The 17668-nt window shown below is 41.5% G+C and overlaps 1 protein-coding gene across 1 annotated transcript in view; it reads right to left on the reverse strand.

Moving 5' to 3' along the window:
• Positions 1 to 17668, reverse strand: part of osbpl8 (oxysterol binding protein-like 8) — a 246558-nt gene that overhangs the window by 160552 nt on the left and 68338 nt on the right. Inside the window, 1 exon segment of the mRNA XM_055153241.1 lies at positions 3294 to 3385. Coding sequence (XP_055009216.1) covers positions 3294 to 3338 — 45 coding nt within the window. The 5' untranslated portion in view covers positions 3339 to 3385.

The raw sequence follows: 17668 nt of genomic DNA on the forward strand, positions 1-17668 counted from the left end.
CTAATCCAAACCCTAATTAGCGCCTCTACGAGAACTTTGGTGAGAGTTTTCCGTTTCGTTTGACTCAAATCAAGACTAGAGGAGAAGCTGCTGAGCAAAATCACAGGTGTAAGTGTTTTGCCCAAGGACACAATGACACTGCGGCTCATTAGTTTAGCTGTAAAACCCTCGGGCCTCGTGTCGGGACCTTTGTAATCGATGACTCTGACCTCTGCCGTGGAGGTGTATTGATCTGCACAGTGGGGGTTATCTCCCAGAATCCTTTTCACCAAACTCTCCGCTCTTTGAAGGAGAAACAGAAGAGCTGAGGGCGTTTCTCAGGGTCTTTCCCATCCGCCTTTAATTAGAGCAGTGTTTCTCAAAGTGTGGTGCGCAGGGCTCCTTCAGGTGATGATTGGACAGATCGACAGTCTGAAGGTTTGCCTAGTTTAAAGTTTATTTTGTTCACTTTTCTTCCTCCTTTGGTTCGTTTTTTTGTTTTTTTTTTTTGTTTAGAACTACAGTTGAAATGATGTAGTCCACTTTTAGACCTGGAGTAGATCTGTTATAGACCTGGTTTAGTAGATCTGGTTTAGTCCTAGATTAGACTTGGAGTATAGTCATTATAGACCTGCTTTAGAGCTGGTTTGGTCCTAGATTAGACCTGGAATAGCCCTGTTATAGACCTGGTTTAGATCTAGTTTAGTCCTACATTAGACCTGGAATAGACCTGTTATAGACCTGTTTTAGTCCTATATTAGACCTGGAGGAGATTCACTATAGACCTGGTTTAGTCCTAGATTAGACCTGAAACAGTCCTGGTTTAGATCTGATTTAGACCTGCATTAGCCCTATTTTAGACCTAGTTTAGACCTAGTTTAGTCCTAGTTTAGTCCTAGATTAGACCTGAAACAGTCCTGGTTTAGACCTATGTAGACCTAGATTATACCTGGAATAGACCTGTTATAGACCTGGTTTAGACCTGATTTAGTTCTAGATTAGAACTGGAATAGACCTGTTATAGACCTGGTTTAGATCTAGTTTAGTCCTATATTAGACCTGGACTAGACCTGTTATAGACCTGTTTTAGTCCTAAATTAGACCTGGAGGAGATTTATTATAGACCTGGTTTAGACCTGGTTTAGTCCTAGATTAGACCTGGTTTAGTCCTGGTTTAGACCTAAAACAGTCCTGTTATAGACCTGGTTTAGTCCTGGTTTAGACCTAAAACAGTCTTGTTATAGACCTGGTTTAGTCCTGGTTTAGACCTAAAACAGCAAACTAGTAATCACATTTGCATGGTAGAAGTGCTCCATTGGAAAAGTTACATAGTGTGGCTTTAAAATATCTACCTAATCTATAGAAACAGCACTTTGACATATGTTGTAATATTTTTCAAAAAACGGGGATGAGGCAAAAGCTCTCAAAACTAAAATAAAAATATATATGTATCTGACCCAAACTGCAGTGACAACACGACACCTGCAGGGGGAGCTCATGCAAAAACTACTATTTACGCAGGAAAAAACGTACCAGGAAAAACTGTATTTATATAAAGACATTAAACTTGTGATTCAATACCAAAATATACAAAATCTTCTGCCCACTCATTCAGTGACGTCACTTTCTGCTGTTGTCCCGTCAAAATCCTCATATAATCCAAAATTAATACATTTTTTGGACTCCATGAACTGATAAATCGATAAAAAGCCAACAGCCCCGGTCCCGTTTCACTTCTCCGTCTCTTTTCTTATCATCGAGTATTTCTCACTGAACGCCAGAAGCACAAACACTCATTAAACTCAATTAAATCTGAAAGAAAACACGGAAAAGTAAACACGGATACAGAACGCCTCACACGGCTGATCACGAAAGGTCTAAAACGAACGGAGGAAGAAGAGAAAGAAGAGGAGGAGGAGGAGGAGGAGACGGCGGAAGATGAGGAAGAAGAAAAGGACAAAAAAAAGAAAGAGCAGGAAGAGGAGGGGAAAGGTGGAGAAGGAGAAGGAGGAGGAGCAGAAAAACTAAAAAGAGAAAGAGAAACACGACGAAACACGTGGAGGAAGAAGAAAAAAGAGACAGAAGAAGAGGAGGAGGAGGAGGAGGAAAAAAAAGAGGTGGAGAAGGAAGAGGAGGAAGAACAGAAGGACCAAAAAGAAGGAAAGAGCAGGAAGAGAAGGAGAAAGGTGGAGGAGGAAGAAGAAAAAGAGAAAGAGGAAGAGGAGTAGGAGTAGGAGAAGGAGGAGGAGGAGGAGGAGGAAGAAGAAGAGATGGAGAAGGAACAGGAGGAAGACTAGAAGGAAAAAAAGAAAGAGCAGGAAGAGGGAGAGAAAGGTGGATAAGGAGGAGGAGGAGGAAGAAGAAAAGGAGGAGGAGGAGCAGAAAAACAAAAAAGAGAAAGAGAAACACGACGAGGTGGAGGAAGAAGAAAAAGAGAAAGAAGAAGAGGAGGAGGAGGAAGAAGAAAAAGAGGTGGAGAAGGAAGAGGAGGAAGAACAGAAGGACAAAAAGAAAGAAAGAGCAGGAAGAGAAGGAGAAAGGTGGAGGATGAAGAAGAAAAGGAGCAGAAAGAGGAAAAAGAAAGAGGACGAGGTGGAAGAAGAAGAAAAAGAGAAAGAAGAAGAGGAGTAGGAGGAGGAGGAGGAGGAAGAAGAGATGGAGAAGGAACAGGAGGAAGACTAGAAGGACAAAAAGAAAGAGCAGGAAGAGGAGGAGAAAGATGGAAAAGGAAGAGGAAGAAGAAAAGGAAAAAGAGGAGGAAGAGAAGAAAGAGGAGGAAGAGGAGCCTAGTTTTTATGCTGCGTCCAGGATCCTGATGTGACTCCAGTGTTTGGTGAAAATGACTCATTAAGAATTAAAGAAAAATAAAAGAGTTTGAGGCGACGTCGATTTTAAACAAATTGAAAATGTGTTCAGTCGAAATTTAAATTGAATTGGTCGTGTAGTTGTGTGTGTGTGTGTGTGTGTGTGTGTGTGTGTGTGTGTGTGTGTGTGTGTGTGTGTGTGTGTGTCTGTGTGTGTGTGTGTCTGTGTGTGTGTGTGTGTGTGTGTGTGTCTGTGTGTGTGTGTGTGTGTGTGTCAGTGTGTGTGTGTGTGTCTGTGTGTGTGTGTGTGTGTGTGTGTGTGTGTGTGTGTGTGTGTGTGTGTGTGTGTGTGTGTGTGTGTGTGTGTGTGTGTGTGTCGTGTGTGTGTGTGTCTGTGTGTGTGTGTGTGTGTGTGTGTGTGTCTGTGTGTGTGTGTGTGTGTCTGTGTGTGTGTGTGTGTGTGTGTGTGTGTGTGTGTGTGTGTGTGTGTGTGTGTGTGTTTAAACTGACTGAAGTCTTGTCTGGCTCCTGTTGGGTTTCAGAGGGAGGCTCCATGGTGTCAGACCTCAGTTTTCTTCAGCGCTGCTCTGGACTCTGCATCTCTGCAACACAAAACAAAAACATTTACATTAGATCGACATTTAACGAAAAAAAGTCTTTTAAACTTTTTTTTTTTAAACGTGTCTTTAAAGCTGCACTAAGTAACTTTTCTGGAGGACATACTCGAGATGGAAGCGCCTCACAGGAAACAGAAAATCATGACATTTTTACACAGCACTTTTCCACTCAAAACATTTTACATCAAAGAACAGGAAGAGGATGGAGGGAAGGGGGGTAAATGTCTTGCCCAAGGACACAAGACCAGCCTTCATCAGCTGGATTCGAACCCCCAGACTTGGGCTCAGTGGACAAACTCTCCACACTCAAACAGCTGGGCCAACCGGGTATCGAACGAAAAATAAGATTTAAGAGAAAGAAATTATTTTCTTCATTATTTGTCTCCTTCATTTTTGTTTTTTTCAGTTTTCAATTTTGTGTTTAAAAGAATAATGAAAAAAAAAAAACAAATAACGACCATTTCCCGTTTTCGTGACTTAAACTGTGATGCTGGACTGAACCAGGACTGAACCAGGACTAAACCAGGACTAAACCAGGACTAAACCAGGACTAAACCAGGACTAAACCAGGACTGAAGCAGCACTGAACTAGGTCTAAACCAGGACTGAACAAGGACTAAAACAGGACTAAACTAGGACTAAACCAGGACTAAACCAGGACTAAAACAGGACTAAACCAGGTCTAAATCAGGACTAAACCAGGACTGAAATAAGACAGTGTCACACTGCTTCACGGTCTCAGGGTTCTCTCTCTCTCAAGTCCAACATTAGTCCTGGTTTAGTCCTGATTCAGTCCTGATTCAGTCCTGGTCCAGTCCTGGTTCAGTCCTGGTTCAGTCCTGTTTTAGTCCTGTTTTAGTCCTGTTTTAGTCCTGGTTTAGACTTGGTTCAGTAATGGTTCAGTCCTGTTTTAGTCCTGTTTTAGTCCTGTTTTAGTCCTGTTTTAGTCCTGTTTTAGTCCTGGTTTAGTCCTGGTTTAGACTTGGTTCAGTCCTGTTTTAGTCCTGGTTTAGACTTGGATCAGTAATGGTTCAGTCCTGGTTTAATCCTGGTTCAGCCATTATCCATTTTTTCCATTTTTCATTTAACCACAAAATCGAAAATCAAAAAATGTTTCATTTTGGTTTTGGAGACAAATAATGAAGAAAATAGTTCTCTTTTCAATTTCTCATTTTTGGTTTAATTTTGAAAAACACATGAACAAATGACACACAGATTCTTCGCCCAAATGATGAAAAACCACAGAATTTCTAATTTTTTTCACTGAACCTTTCACTAACTTCTTCTGTGCTCTTCTGCTGCTGCCGGTTAATGAAAAAAAATGCCCGAATTGATTGACTGATTTTCCGTTTTGATCTTTCAATTCGGACTTGGTTCAGCTTTAGAAAACTCAAAAGTCTCAGAGAAAAGCCGTGGTCCGTCTCGCCTCGACTCGAGCCTTTCTGAAAGAGCAGAACCTGTAACTGCGTCGGTCTGCGTCGTACAGATCGAATTAAAGCGTTCAAACGGTCATAAACGCTCGTCTGTCTCCGCGGGATGGAAATCTGAGCTCCGTAATCTCGTCTTTTACCTCCGAGCTCCTCTTAAAAGAGTTAAAGACCTGTTTGAAACTCGACACAGCTGCAGTTCAACTAATAAAACTGAACGAGTCACCAGAAACTGAAAATACATTGTAAGAAAAAGAAAAGGGTTCCATCGTTTTAGGTTTTAGAGTGATTAAAAATGGGGATGTGTCTATTGACAAAGTCGATCTTTTCAAGTCTTTTGAACCATATCACTTTTGTTTCTGGTTCTGATATTGTCATATTTTAGTTTTGGGATTCGGACATCGTAATTATGTGGTTGTTGGATCCTAACAGCGGAAAACGACTCGAGAAATGGGCTTCAGAAGTTTGCAAACTCCATAAATGCAAAAGTGAATCAGATGTGTGTGACTGCAAACCTCTGTTCAAACTGTTTCTCTTCCCAACAAAATTGAAAAATAGTGAAAGGTGAAGGTGATGGGCAGGATTGATCCACAGTAAGAACCAAAAAGGAAACATTTGTCTGTCTAAAGGGCCGTTCACACCAAAGCGTCAAAAAACGCCTTGACACCTCTATTTGGAGCCTTTGCATTTGAGTTTAGACGCCCTCGACGCGCGTCTTTGACGCCGTGGACGAACGGGACAAAAATACTTGACGCGCGTCCGTTGCCCTGGAAACAAGAGCCCGATCCTGGTCTTTTCCAGAAACAATGTCAGACCAGACTGACAGAGTGTTTTTATGACATAAAACATCAGCGGAGGAGATCGGGTCGACGACTGGGGCGTGTTTATATTTATACTCCACTAATGTCACTGGATCAGTCCCGGTCTAGTCCTGGTCTAATACCGGTCTAGTCCTGGTTTGGTCCCGGTCTAGTCTCGGTCTAGTCTCGGCCTACTCCCGGTCTAGTCCTTGTTTAGTCCCGGTCTAGTCCTGGTTTAGTCCTGGTCTAGTCCTGGTTTAGTCCTGGTCTAGTCCTGGTTTAGTCCTGGTCCGGTCCTGGTGTAGTCCTCGCGATCGGCTCGGTGATTGTGGTGTATATATTTATTCTCCGTTCATGTTTGTGGTTCTCGTTCTGGTTCTCGGGTCTTGCTTCCTGATAATAATGTCGCTGCGTCACTGGATACTCGTCCCTGATTGGTTGACGCGGCGCGTGTGACGCGAAAAGTTCAGCATTTTCAACTTCTTGACGTTGACGCCTTGGTCGCGCGTCTAGACCGCTGACGCCAAAAGGCTCAAGACGCGCCGCGTCGACGCCAGATTCAAAAATGCAGGACGCTCTAGTCGCGCGTCCACATCGACTTTACATTGAAAGTGGACGTTTTGACGCCTTGGTGTGAACGGCCCTTAAGAAATACCGAGTTTACAGCGAACATTTTGTATGTGGAGCGACAACAAAGCAAAATCCTCACGCTCTACTCCGAGGAAATTTTTTTTTTTCCAATCAGACCCAAGAATTTATTTGAAAATAAATTCATTTATTTATTTGAAAATAAATTCTTGCCAGACGAGAAAATACATTTTTGGGTCTGATTGACACCGCCTCAAGAGAGCGGGAAGGAAAAAAATGTTCTTGGGGTTCAGGTGCAGAAGACAAACAGACTGAGCTGCACTTTCTTGTTCTTGTGGTTTTACAGCAACATCACGTCTTGGTCTCTTTGCAGTGGAAGGTGTTTCTTGGTGAACAGCTGGTGCCTTTCACTTTGACGTTGATTTTTTTCATTTAACCAATCGCTGCTACTTGGTCGTGACATATTGTTGTGGCAAAAATGATGTATCTCTTGAAGATAAATAATGAATCTATTTGCAAAGCCCGATGAGTTTTTGAAATATAGACCAAGGTTTATTCTTGTTACAGCAGATATGGACAGAGCCTAGTCCCTGCCTCTCTCCACCAGCACTATGTCCCTACCACATCTTGCCCCATCCTCCAAGTATCTGTCCGAGTATCTGCCCCAGAACATTTGAGCTCTGAGTATTTATACAGAAATACAAGTTACATACATGTCAAAGCAGAGTGACTTTGGTTTCAGAGGCTGGTGCTAAATGAACACACAGTTGAGGAGAACAGAGGGCTTCCTGCAGGAGGAGACAGTTGTGTCTGATGAACCTTTACACATGTTCACGACTGGTCTGGGTTTCAGGTAGAAATCACATTCATTTACACAAAGACAGAATGAATCTTTCAACAATCTAAATTTCTATCACAGTATGTAATGCGCCGCTAAAGGAGCTACTGGTACATGAAGCTTTTCCCAAATCTCATAGGAAGAAGGACAATAACGTCTTTCCCCTTGATAAAATTCACCAAACATTCTCTTTGTTCCGGCTTTAAATCCTCGATCTCGGGAATCGTTGGCAACGCAGAATATATCACTCTTCACTGATTGGCTGGTGCCCGAACTCGCACTTCCGGAGTTTTTGCAAACCGTCTAGTGTATTTTGATTCCTGATATAGTCCCTAGAGAGAAATGAAATTGAGCGGAGGCACTAGGTGACACCAGCCTGGATAAACATTTACATGTTCGAGGAAAAATTTAAAAATCAGAATTAAATGGTTTCTTTTCTGAGTTAAATCTCTCATGTACAGTGTTGGGGAGTAACAGATTACATTTACCGGCGTTACGTAATCAGAGTACAAATTTTGAGTAACTGTATTCAGTTACAGTTACTGTTTCAGTGAGTGGTAATTGGATTACAGTTACTTTGTTGAAATAAATGGATTACACAGAGGGATTTTTCTATCACATTTTCACATTTTGGGCTAAATCCCACGTCTCCTTCCGTACGGAGCAGACACCACCGTTCTCCTGTGCGCCTCTAAACCAGAACTAACACCAGGACTAAAACCAGGACTAAACCAGGTCTAAACTAAGACTAAAACCAGAACTAAACCAGTCCAGGACTAAACCAGGACTAAACTAGGAACTAAAAACAGGACAAAACATCTTATATTAAGATTTCCTGGTCTTTGCTACTTTACAGTAAACAGTTTCTTGTTCATGGAGACTTGGACTCAACAGACAATTTAAAGAGAACAAACAAGAATTTTCAGGATGTCGTTGCTGCATTCATGTAGTTTTAAAAACATGACAATATCAAGTAATCCAAAGTATTCAGATTACTTACAGTTACTCACCTTAAGTAATTTAATGGATTACATTACAAACTACATTTTGGTGTATGTAATCCGTAATCTGTAGGGGATTACATTTTAAAAGTCACCTTCCCAACACTGCTCATGTAAACGTGGCGTCTGAGCATCTCTACGTGTCTAAAACTTAAAGCGTAAATGAGCCTTTAATCAATTAATTATTCCATTATGTCAATCAGGAAAACGTATCGATCAGGCGTCTTCAGTGTCTCTTTTGAGTAAACGTGATTAAAGACGCACTAAAAGTCGTACAAGTCCCGTTCGGCGCAGCCCAAACCAGTTAAAAGTGCATTATCGGTTTCCCTGGTGCGCTGAGAGCTGTAATCGCATCAGCAGAAAGAGCTCTCCTCCAAAAACCCATCCCGCCGTCACCCGGGGAGACGTCCAATCAGATCACGCCGTCTGGAGGAGACAGGAAGTGGAGTGAAGGAGGACGCGGCGCCGAGGTCAACGCGCACTTCAGCCGGAGAAACACTGACGCCGTTTGATTTTTTTAAAAAAAGGGAAAAACGCTAAAAATGTGGATGTTTTCAAAGTAAAATCCCAGTCTCCGTGAAGATGTTACAGATGCTTCGAACGGGGGGGTGTTTTGCATGTGTCTGTGGCGGAACGTTCAGCAGTTACCACGGTGACGCAACTGGCAAACGTAGCCAAAAAAGGTTTAAAATAGTCTGAAACTCAAAAAAGAAAAAAAAAAAAACATACAAAATGGATTTAAAGGTGCATTGTGTAACCTAAACAAAGTGTTAGAACTGTTATTTCTTCTTGTCGTCTGCACTGAAATGGAGCAAAGGATCATGGTCTATGTAGTTCTGTCTTTTTTTTTAACTATTGCAGCACCATAACTCTTAATTTAAGCAAAGAGACTTGTAATTCGATATACTGTGATGGTCCACGATGTTATTGTGAGAACTTTGACGTCTCTAGAAAATATTAACTAAATTCTACATAATATTAATTGTATTTCTTAATAAAAAGCAGTAGTAGGGACGGGCATTCGATGAAAATTTCTTAATCGATCGTCGGGAGAATTAACGATTGATTTTCAATTAATCATTAACGGTTTTATATTAAAAGTATCATCTTTATTACTGGTACTAATCTGCATAAATAAATTCAACTTTACAACATATAAACCAGAATCACTCTAGAGCCACATCAGCCCGTTTGACATTATAATGTGTTTAATGCAGATTTGTGCAAGTCTCACGGAAACAAAACTTAAAACTAGTGCCCGACCGATATGGATTTTGCTGTGGCCGATATGAAACCGATATAATGGAAGTTGGAGCTGCCGATAGCCGATATAATCGCCGATATATTTAGTGATGTAAAAATTCACTGTAAATGTTGAATTGTTTAAAAAACTTAGGTTTGGCTCTGGTGGATTTTAAATTGGGTTTATTTAGGCAACATGTATTGTTCTTCTGCCTCTTTACATCATATTTACAGACAGTAGGTTGGTTTAATGGCATTTTTGCATCACATTCTAGACACTAGTGATGGGTATTCCAGTTCTTTTTAGAGAACCGGCTCTTTTGGCTCGGCTCACTAAAAGCTGCTGGTTCTTTTGGCTCCCAAGTGGCTCTTCAGATTGTTTTGTTGCAAGCAGGTCTAAAGCAGGACTGAATCAGGACTGAACCAGGTCTAAACCAGGACTGAAAAAGGACTAAAGCGGGACTTATTTATTTTATGCTAAACTACAGTCAAATATGCTTGTTTTTTTTTATTTTTATTTTTTTTAATCCTACGTACACGCAAATTTCTCAAAGTTTCGTTTTGAGCCGCTGCCGCTGTCAAACCACGAATCACGCGGCGTGAAGAGAAAAAAAGTGAGAGAAAGAGAAAACACGGCTCCCAATAAGGATCAGGCTCCCGTCGTTCCCTTTAAAGAGCCGGTTCTAAGAGTCATTTCGTTCGCGACCGACCCATAACTAGTAAAGAAAGTAGCGCTATTAGCCTTTAGCCGTAAATACGTGCGCGCCGCAGTAATTAATTATATGCGCAAATGTCATAATTCACACGTCTATTCACAGCTCATTTACATATCAGTGCAGGTCCAGTAGCAAATATACGGCCAATATAGTCACTTTAGAACAGACCAATAGAAAACAGTCTGTTTATGTGCGGGAGCTACAGCAGCTAACCCATAACAAATGACAAAAACTAGCTTCAGAGTCGACATATTTCCAACACTCACCGCTCATACAGGCTCCTCCTCACATCACAAATCTGCACTAATAAATGTCCTTTTAATCCAGACTCAAACCGATTGTCCGTAAAAAGAATATAATCTCAGTGTTTGGATCTGTGTCTGCAGGTGTAAACAAACACACGTGAGTGACGTGACTCTGTGGTGTGTTCAGGGACAGTACGGACACACACAGACAAATGACTCCGCAGATAAATACTGACGTGGAGCCACATATTAGGACATTTATCTGTCTGTAAATTGGATTAAATGAACAGAATGTAGAGAGTCTAAGATTTATAACGAGGTATAACATGCCCACGTGAAATATCGGCCCCTATCAGCAAGCTGATAGCCGATATGCCTAAAGTTGCCCATATCAGCTGATAATATCGGCCAACCGATATATCGGTCGGGCTCTACTTAAAACCACATGGCTAATTTGCATAAACTAAGCAGAGAGAAAAAAAAACAGCTCTTTCCTTGTGTGTTGATGTGGTTCAGCTTCTGTCAGATTAAAGGACACGACTCATGTTGACGATGATGATGGTGAGTGTGTTCTGTGTGTGTGTGGTGTTGGAGATGGTTCATGTTTTCAGAGATTGTACGTCTGCAGGTTTAGAGCAGCTCTTTATGTTACAGTCACCGGGATACTTCGATTACATGCACCAAGATGAAACAGGGACACTGATGTGCATGTAAATGTGCTCATTGAGTGGAACAGTGTCTCCAAGGAGGAGCCAGAGCCCAAACGTGGGACTGTGAAGCTGCAATTCCAGTGTTTGTGTCAGACGCAGCTTCGTCTCTATGAACAGAAACCTACATTCGGTTTGTCGATTAAAAAAGAACGTAGTCGATGAAATTCTTAATGATCAATTATCGATTAGTCGACTTATCATGCCCATCCATTAAATATTGTTTTGATGAGCTGGTCAGACTGGTAAGAGTTTATGTTTTGACTAAGCAATGAAGAAGTGAGACTGTCTTACAAAAAATGTCATTAAAAAAACACACGTCTAAAATAAAAGCAAAGCAGCTTTAGTCCACGCATGAGGTAAAACTATAAAATATGTTTATTTTTTAATTACAAATGAGCTCAAACGGGCCGCTCAGAGTCGTATGTGGAGCTGGACAATGCCCAGGTCTGGTCTAGACAAAGCAAAGCAGACACACTGGTGGTGGACCCTCGAGCAGAAAAGTTACATAGTGCACCTTTACAGGCCTCATGTCTTTCCCCTAGGAATGTAACAATTACCGAAATATCGTGATATTGTTATTCCTCTGAGACAGAGACGAGCAGCACATCAAACACTGACCTGAGGAGAGTACAGGAGGAGTGCACAAGTATCAAGTGAAGATTAAAGGTGCATTATGTAACTTTTATGGTGTGGGATTGGCTATATGCTCGTCTCCAGGGAGACGTTATAATTTTGCCAGAAACCTTTCTGCTCCTTTTCACTCACTTCTTGTATGTTTAATGTTAGGACACTGTCAATTAGTCTAAAAACAAAATGAGACTTTGTTGCTCATTGTGTTGTCATAAACCAGGTCTAAACCAAGACTAAACCAGGTCTAAACCAAGACTAAACCAAGACTAAACCAGGTCTAAACCAAGACTAAACCAGGTCTAAAACCAGGTCTAAAACTAGGACAAAAACCAGGTCTAAAACCAGGACTAAAACCAGAACTAAAACCAGGACTAAACCCAAGACTAAACCCAGGACTAAACCCAGGACTAAAGCAGGTCTAAACCGGGTTTAAACCAGTAGGGTTGGAACAATAATCGAAATATTGTGATATCGTATCGTCAAAGTTCTCACAATAATATCGTGGACCATCACAAGTCTCTTTGTTTAAATAAAGAGTGATGGTGCAGCAATAGATAAAAAAGACAGAGGGAACTACATAGACCATGATCCTTTGCTCCATTTCAGTGCAGATGACAAGAAGAAATAACAGTTCTAACACTTTTAAGTCTTAGTTCTTTGGATTAAGTCTTGTCAAGGCATTTTAAGAAGAAAGAGTAGAATATTAGCCACCACAAAATATCAAAATAATAAATATCGTACTGTGAGATGTATATCGTGAAAACATCGTACCAAGAGATTTGAATATTGTTACATCTCTGATCTTGAGTCTCCCCATCATATCGTGAGCTTTCCCACGATATCGCAATAAATATCGTACCGTGAGGTTCACACCGTGACGATATCGTATCATAAGACTTTTCCCCAGTACAGAAACCGAAATATCGTGATGTTGTATCGTCTAAAGTTTCACAATAATATCGTGGACCATCACAATATATCGAGTTACAAGCCTCTTTGCTTAAATGCCTTGTTTTATAGTAGCACTAGCTAATAAACTTTGGGAACTACATATCCCATGATTCATTTCAGCGCAGACAACATGAAGAAATATGTTTTTTACTAGAATTTTTGGGATTGTGATGGAAATAATTCACACCAAAATCTTGTCAAGGTATTTTAAAAGCAAAAAAAGTGTCCTATCTATAATTATAATTAGCCTCTTCAAAATATCGTAATAAATATCGTACTGTGAGATGGACATCGTTACATCCCTAGCACAGATATATTATGTAAGCAGCTCTTGAGGTCAAAATGTATCAGCTGTGTTCTGTTTGCATCTAAGTTTTATTGTCTGAGAATCAGGAAGTGCGTATTAGCATGCAGTGAGTATAAACTTTACGGCAAAACTCTGCACTGGTCTCTGAAAGTTGTGAAAAGCTTCTACAAACTCATCATGGCGAATAATTCGGATCCTCTGAAAGCAAAACGTGAGTGAAGAATCGTATCTTAGTTCTGTTTTTCGCGTCTTTAAATAAAAATCATAAACGACGTCTTTAATACGCGGCGACTGTTACGGTGAAAATAAAAGAATACTTGACGCAGGCTCGAGTTTCAGCACCGAGGACAGCTCCTCTTTCAGACGCTCTGAAGTCACCTCCACGAGAAGAATGAAGCCCTCATCTTTGTTCCTCTCGTGTCGTCGGTGAAGGCCCCACACAAAGCACAGAGCGTCCACCGCCGGGGACATTCTGCTCAGGTCAGAGCCGTAACACAACCCCTCACCACGCGGCGTTCACAGCCCCCCACCCCGTCTCACACTCCTCTGCACAACACCACACACACACACACACACACACACACCGGGGCTCTAATGTATCAAAACATCTCATACTAATCAAAATTATATCGTAAACTAGTTTCCGAACAAGTACAAGAGCACAGAGACTAAATACGCCCCGGACCACTGAGGGATCACACACACATAAGAACACAAGGGATTAGAAAAGAAAGTACGAACATTTAAAGTGGAAAATCACATTATATTGTCTAAAGCAGAGGTCTCCAACCTTTTTCATTCGGTGAGCCACTTTTACAAAACTAAAATACCAAAGAGCTACTAATTTTAGGGGCCGCAAGAAATTGAGACGATTATAAGAAAGAGCAAGTCTTTGGGTAGAGTTAGATGCCCATAAAACATAAACCACTGTCCATTTCTTTGAGCACAAAGTTTAAAATTATACATTTACAGTGATAATAGGCATGTAATTAACCACATTTTTGTTATTCGGCATAATGGTATAATTCAGAATTTGCAATTAAATATAACAAATTTAATTGTTTATTTAACTGCATTTAGTCAAGTGAAGTCATTTTATTTATACAGCACATTTAAAAACAAACGTAACAAGTTGCACCAAAGTGTTTTACACCATGAAACACAACACAGTGAATCAATAACACAAAAATAAAATATATATAATATTATACGTAAAAGAATGACTTGATACGCAAAGATAATAATCTAAAGTGGAGCTCATGGGCTGTTGAACGGCATCTTGAAAAAAATTGTTTTCAGGAGGGTTTTAAAGTGAGGAAGGGAGGAGAATCTGTGTGTCATTTGTTCATTTGTTTTTCAATATAAAACCAAAAATAAGAAACAGTTTTCTTCATTATTTGTCTCCAAAACCAAAATGAAAAAACAGATAATGATTCATTTTTTCAGTTTTTGATTTTGTGTTTAAATGAAGAATGGAAAAAGCGGATAACAGCCGTTTCCCGTTTACGTGAGACTTGATGACAGATGACTCCGAGCTGACTGCTCGGATTTTCTGGATCAGTCCTGGTTCAGTCCGTATGCAGCGCCAAAGTCCGACATCACAGTCACAGGAGTCACGTAAACGGGAAACGGCCGTTATCGTTTTTTTCCATTCTTCATTTAAACACAAAATCAAAAACTGAAAAAACAAATCATTATCTGTTTTTTCATTTGGAGACAAATAATGAAGAAAACTGTTGTTTTTTCATTTTCTTATTTTTGGTTTTATATTGAAAAATGAATGAACGAATGATACACGGATTGAGGAGCAAGATCTCAGATGAAGAGGGAGGGAGCTCCAAAGCTCAGGGGCCACAACAGAGAAAACTCAGCCTTCCCTGGTTTTGATTCGGGACGGTGGCACGGACGGCATGTATTTAATTTATAATTTTGTTTGTTTTACTAATTTAATTCTTCATCCCGGGCTTTGGCACGTAAGAGAAAAAAGCTTATATGTCAGAAGAGCTGGTCCAATGGTGCAGCAGTTGGTTGTTAAAAAGGACAGTGCTTCAGACTGTCACACACTTCAGTTTCACTTTTGTTTCTCATATTTGGCGCTTTATATCAAATGACGCACGTGCTCTTATTTTGATCAGTAACTTTATGCTTTTACTCCGCGGTTACCTGGACGGAGGAGAATTATGAACTTTACACAGACTCATTTATATACACGAGTTCCACACTGGAGATATTCACCAATGAGGAGCAGGATTTTGGCAGAGTTTTAGTTCATATTTTCTGTTTGGCTTGAATTTTTACGCTGACACTGCAGACTGTGACTAGATGTAGATTTATTATTACGCACTTTGGCTTTGAGACACTAAACGCCCCGCACTGGTGACTGGATGTTTTCTGGTGGATATAAGTTTCACACTTCACACTGTTTCTTCAGCTCTTCTGTTTTACCGGTAAGAGACACACTGGGCTTTGTTTGGTTTCATCTCTGCAGGTATTTAATCTCGCTGCATACTAGTTCTCTGCAAAGTTTTTAGGTTAACGAGGCCTAGGCGCAGATACAGCTCTCCTTTTGTTTTGTGATTTAAAAATGAATTCACGCAATCAACCAATGAAAACGTAAACAATGTAAAAAGTTTAGTGTTTAAACGTGAAGATCCGCAGAGGCTGGAGTCACAGGAGCAGCTCTGTGTCTCTGGTGTAAAGTGAGTTGTTTTTTTTGTTTTTTCCTGGTGTAAATTGCGGGTGATTCTGTCTCTCACGTGTCTGTAGAGCGTCACAGCGGGGGGGCTCTCCTCAGCAGGTTCAGTTCGGGTCGAGCTTAAAGAAAAGGCGACTCAGCTCAGATGTGAAAGAACAACAAGATCCTCAGCGGGACGTTCACGGCCAAATACACGAAGAAGATTCAGAGGGTTTCGTTTACGCTTTTATAAAGAATCTGTCTCTCCTCCTTTTCTCTCCTGTCTGTTTCCTCCCTGCGTTTCTCTTTCCTCCAAAGAGAAAGAGTCTCTGCGTTCTCTTCTCCCTCTCTCTCTCTTTCAGTCATTGCTGCCCCTGTTCTCCCGCTATACCTCCACATTCAGTTATCTGTCTCTCTCTCTCTCTCTGTCTCTCTCCCCCAATCTCTTTCCATCTCTCTCTCTGTCTCTCTCTCTTTCTCTCTCTCTCTCTGTCTCTCTCTCCATCTTCTTCTCTGTCTCTGCTCTCTCTCTCTCTCTCTCTGCTCTCTCTCTCTCTCTGTCTCTCTCACCCATCTCTCTCTCTCTCCATCTCTCTCTCTGCTCTCTCTCTCTGTCCCCACTCTCTCATCTCTCTTTCTGGTCTCTCTCTCTCTCTCTCTGTCCATCTCTTTCTCTCTCTCTCTCTCTGCCCCCCATCTCTCTCTCTGTTTCTCTTTCTGTCTCTCTCTTCTGTGTCTCTCTGTCTCTCTTTCTCTGCTCCTCTCTCTCTGTCTCTCTCTCTGTTCTCTTTCTCTGTCTCTCTCTCTCTCTCTGCCCCCATCTCTTTCTGTCTCTCTCTTCTCTCGCTCCCTCTCTCACTTCCCTCGACCCCCCGCTGCTCTCTCCCCCCTTTTCTCTTTCACTCTCCCACTCTTTCACCCCTCTCTCTTCCCTCTCTCTCTCTCTCTCTGTGCGATCAGATCCCAGATCAGACTCCTGACCGTGGGCCAGACTGGCAGGAGCAGTGCATTGTGGGATGTGTGTGTGTGTGTGTTTTGGCGCGGGTCCAGAGGTCGGGTCGGGACAGGCTGTACAGACGCGCACTTTAACACACTTCCTCTGAGAGCGCGACGAGCAGAGCATCAAACGCCGAAACACCGATCAGAGGAGAGGAAACGAGGAGCGCACAAGTATCAAGTGAAGGTTAAAGCTGCATTATGGAACTTTTCCAGTGGGGGATCTGCTATACACTGGCACCGACATGTTTAGAACTGATCAGACTTTTAGGGCTAAATATGAAACGTTAAATCTTTCCACTCACCTTATGGTTTGGGATTATAGTTTTTTAACATTCAAAATCCTGTCAGTGCTTTTATTGTCGTCTCTTTTAAACATAAGACGCAGACGTTCGAAAATAATGTATTTTTCGAGCTATAAGTCGCACTTTTTTCATGGTTCGGGTGTTTCCTGCAACTTGTACTCCAGTGTGACTTGTATATTCAAATGTTGAGAGTGAAGGCCAATTTACGGTCCAGCGTCAAATCGTCTGGGTCATGACGCAGAGCCTCTGCGTCGACCGACGTGCACCTCCGAAATTTTCTAACTATGTGTCAAAACGCCGCAGGCAGCAGGGGAAGCGACGCAGATGATAAGAGCTGTGATTGGTCGTCCGTACCACCGCTCTGTAGACATTACCTGTCGGCTTTTCTTTCTTTCAGTATATATTGAGAAATAACGTGTTTAGTGCAGCTTTGTGCATATGTGTTTATGTTTGGTTTCTGGTTCGCGGTTCAGCTTCTCTCGAACTTAAAAAGGACACGACTCAGTGGAATATGAGTAGTGAGTCTGTTCTGTGGTTTGTCGCATTAGAGATGGTTCATGTTAAACTTTTCAGAGATTATACGTCTGCGGGTCATACACACAGGAAGTATACATGAATGGACAGATATGGTTGCCCCCTAGAGTTTTGGCGGTGAATTACTTTGCGGTGCACAGACCTCGACGCACATCCATAAATCAAAAACGACGGCGACAAGGCAACGGCGGCAGTGCGCACTGAGTCGACGCAGAACTATACTTCAGCCTTGAACGTGTTGAGAGGTTCTAGTCTTGTGTGTGAGTATCTGCTGCTCCTGTTCCTCCTGAACCACTGTCACTTG

This window comes from Boleophthalmus pectinirostris, unplaced genomic scaffold (assembly GCF_026225935.1).
Source record: "Boleophthalmus pectinirostris isolate CB_2022bp ecotype Guang Dong unplaced genomic scaffold, ASM2622593v1 HiC_scaffold_18, whole genome shotgun sequence".
Classification (NCBI taxonomy): domain Eukaryota; kingdom Metazoa; phylum Chordata; class Actinopteri; order Gobiiformes; family Gobiidae; genus Boleophthalmus; species Boleophthalmus pectinirostris.